General features: G+C 42.1%; 1 protein-coding gene across 1 annotated transcript; it reads left to right on the top strand.

The window, feature by feature from the left end:
• The first annotated feature begins 2057 nt into the window (after positions 1-2057).
• LOC112093048 lies at positions 2058-2519 on the top strand. Its single transcript, XM_024170648.1, has 2 exons — positions 2058-2258; positions 2340-2519. Exons 1-2 carry the CDS (start codon positions 2058-2060, stop codon positions 2517-2519), a joined length of 381 nt encoding a protein of 126 aa, XP_024026416.1.
• Positions 2520-2883: the final 364 nt, after the last annotated feature.

Here is a 2883-nt window from a genome sequence, read left to right as displayed (position 1 = left end):
GCTATGAGTTTTTAAGAGAAGAAAAAATCTCACACTTTTCTCTCCTAACGGTGGCTGAAATTTTGAGACAAAAATAGAAGGAAAAATTGTTTCCTTAGGTTTTTTGAAAAGAGCCCACTCTCTCATCCCAAAACACTTAGAGTCATAGTCTTGAATTAATGAGTGGTTTTTGGTGTGATCGTATCGATAGACCAACGATCTTGTTTCACGGCAATTCTCCATCTCGGAACGTGAGATAGTGAGACAAGATCCTTGCAGTCATATTTGATTCAATCGTCACAAAGGTATGATTGTCATTTTATTCCTTTGTCTATAAACATATATCATGCATGTATCTCTCGTTGTGGTTTACATTTAATTTGGAATTAAATAGATATGTTAAATTTTTTGAAATTCCGCCTACAAGTTTGTTGTTGTTCAAATGATTTTTCATTGTAAAAATCACAACTAGATCCTACAGAATGTGGCGGAGATTCACAGTTTTCTCGGACTTGCAGGGTACTATCGGCGTTTCATGAAAGACTTCTCGAGCATTGCTGCACCGATGACTCGGTTGACCAAGAAAGAAGTCAGATTCTAGTGGGACGCCGAATGTGAAAATGCTTTTCAAGAATTGAAGATCAGACTGACAAGTGCACTAGTCTTGATTATTCCTGATAGTGAAGAACTATATGAGGTGTATTCTGACGCCTCAGGGAGTGGGCTTGGCTGTGTCTTAATGCAAGGGGGACGCGTGGTAGCGTACGCATCTCGCCAATTAAGACCACATGAACGGAATTACTCCACTCATGATTTGGAGCTGGCAGCGGTAATATTTGCTCTGAAGATATGAAGATGTTATCTCTATGGAGCAAAATATCAGGTCTTTTCTGACCATAAAAGTCTAAAGTACTTGTTTACTCAGAAAGACTTGAATCTCAGGCAAAGGAGATGGGTGGAGTATATGGAAGATTATGACTTCACTCTACAATATCATCCTGGAAAAGCTAATGTGGTAGCTGATGCCCTTAGCAGGAAGACGACGGGGACTCTGGTGTCATTAGCTTTGGAAGATTGGAAAAGGACTGAAGTGGTGAGTGAGTATAAGCTTCAGTTCTACAAAGATTATAACCAGGCTATGGTGTATAATCTGGGCTCTACACCGGATATTGTGCAACGGGTTAAGCAGAATCAATTGCAGGATCCACACCTCCAAGGAATCTGGATTCGAATCCAGAATGGAGAACAACTCGAGGATTGGAGAATCCGAGAGGATGGAGCCTTGTATTTCCACAACCTCCTTGTTGTTCCTAAGGCAGATGAGTTAAAGAAGACGATTCTGTGAGAGGCTCACAAATCAAAGTTTGCTATACATCCGGGAAGTACAAAGATGTACCAGGACCTGAAAAGATAGTACTGGTGGAGAGGCATGAAAAGAGACGTTCGTGTGTATGTCTCGGAATGTGTGACTTTCCTCCGGATTAAAGCTGAGCATCAGAAGCCAACGGGAGAGTTGCAACCTCTTCCTGTCCCTAGGTGGAAATGGGAGCACATCACTATGGATTTTCTGATGCCGAGAACCGAGCTGAAGCACGATGCCATCTGGGTGGTGGTAGACAGGTTGACGAAGTCCGCGCACTTCATACAATTTCGTGCGACATATTCTCAGAAGATTCTGTCAAAATTGTACCTGGAGCACATCGTGAGACTACACGGAATGCCACTGTCTATCATGTCCGATCGTGATACCCGCTTCAATGCAAGGTATTGGAGGAGTTTCCAGGAAGCCATGGGAACGGACTTGAACTTTAGCACCGCATTTCATCTTCAGACTGATGGGCAATCTGAAAGAGTAATTCAGATTCTGGAGGATATGCTTCGTGCTTGTATTCTGGAATTTGATGGAAATTGGAAGAAATACCTGCATCTTACTGAGTTTGCGTACAACAACAGTTATCAAGCCAGTATCGGTATGGCACCGTTTGAGGCTCTCTATGGTCGTCCTTGTAGGTCACCTGTTTGTTGGTTGGAACCAGAGGATCGACTGAGTACTAGACCAGAGGTCATTCAAGAGAACAATGAGAGCCGTGATTCAGGAACGACTGTTGACAGCTCAAAGTCGTCAGAAAAGCTACGCTGATAGAAGGCGTAGACCTTTGAAATTCCAGGAAGGCGACTCTGTTTTGCTGAGGGTTTCCCCACGTAAGGGAGTTGTTCAGTTTGGTGTGAAAGAGAAACTTGCACCAAGGTATGTGAGGCCATTCCTGATCGTGCAACGAGTTAGAGTGGTGGCTTATCGGTTGGCTTTACCGCCTGAATTATCTCACGTGCATGACGTGTTTCATGTCTCCATGCTTCAGAAATGTCAACCTGAGCCGAAAGCTGTAGTGCAGTGGTTTGACATTCCGATACAGTATTACGTGTCATACGAGGAGGCACCAGTTCAGATTCTTGACCGGAAGATAAATAATCTGCGCCATCGTGAGATCTCGTTAGTGAAAGTATTATGGCAGCACCATGGAGTTGAGGAAGCGACATGAGAGCTTAAAATGACGATGCATGAGGAGTATCCGCATCTGTTTGTGCTTTGAGGTAGGCCTTAATTTCAGGGACAAAATTGCCTAAGGAGGGTGAAGCTGTAACACCCTGAAGAATTAAATGAGATTAATTAAGGTAATTGAGATTATTAGTGTGCCTAATCTGATGTAATTAATTGAGTTTTGATTAATAAATGTTTCTGACGTGTAATTTAAATAGTTCCAAGGTATTTAAATTATTTGAGTAATTTATTTTAGCCCAGAAGTGTGTATGGGCGCATTTCTGGACTGCTCTTTTAAAATATTGACACTTGTCCATTTTCTTTTCTTTCCTTTTTGTTTTTCTTTTCTTTCTTTCCTTTTCTCT

Source organism: Morus notabilis, unplaced genomic scaffold (assembly GCF_000414095.1).
Source record: "Morus notabilis unplaced genomic scaffold, ASM41409v2 Scaffold670, whole genome shotgun sequence".
NCBI classification, from domain to species: domain Eukaryota; kingdom Viridiplantae; phylum Streptophyta; class Magnoliopsida; order Rosales; family Moraceae; genus Morus; species Morus notabilis.
This window is presented reverse-complemented; position numbering and strand designations above follow the sequence as displayed.

Excerpts from the sequence above, each read along its gene's own strand:
- LOC112093048 (XM_024170648.1), top strand. The coding sequence starts at position 2,058 with ATGAGAGCCGTGATTCAGGAACGACTGTTGACAGCTCAAAGTCGTCAG. Across the intron at positions 2,259-2,339 it reads CATTCCTGATCGTGCAACGA|AAATGTCAACCTGAGCCGAA; the intron begins GTTAGAGTGGTG and ends TCCATGCTTCAG.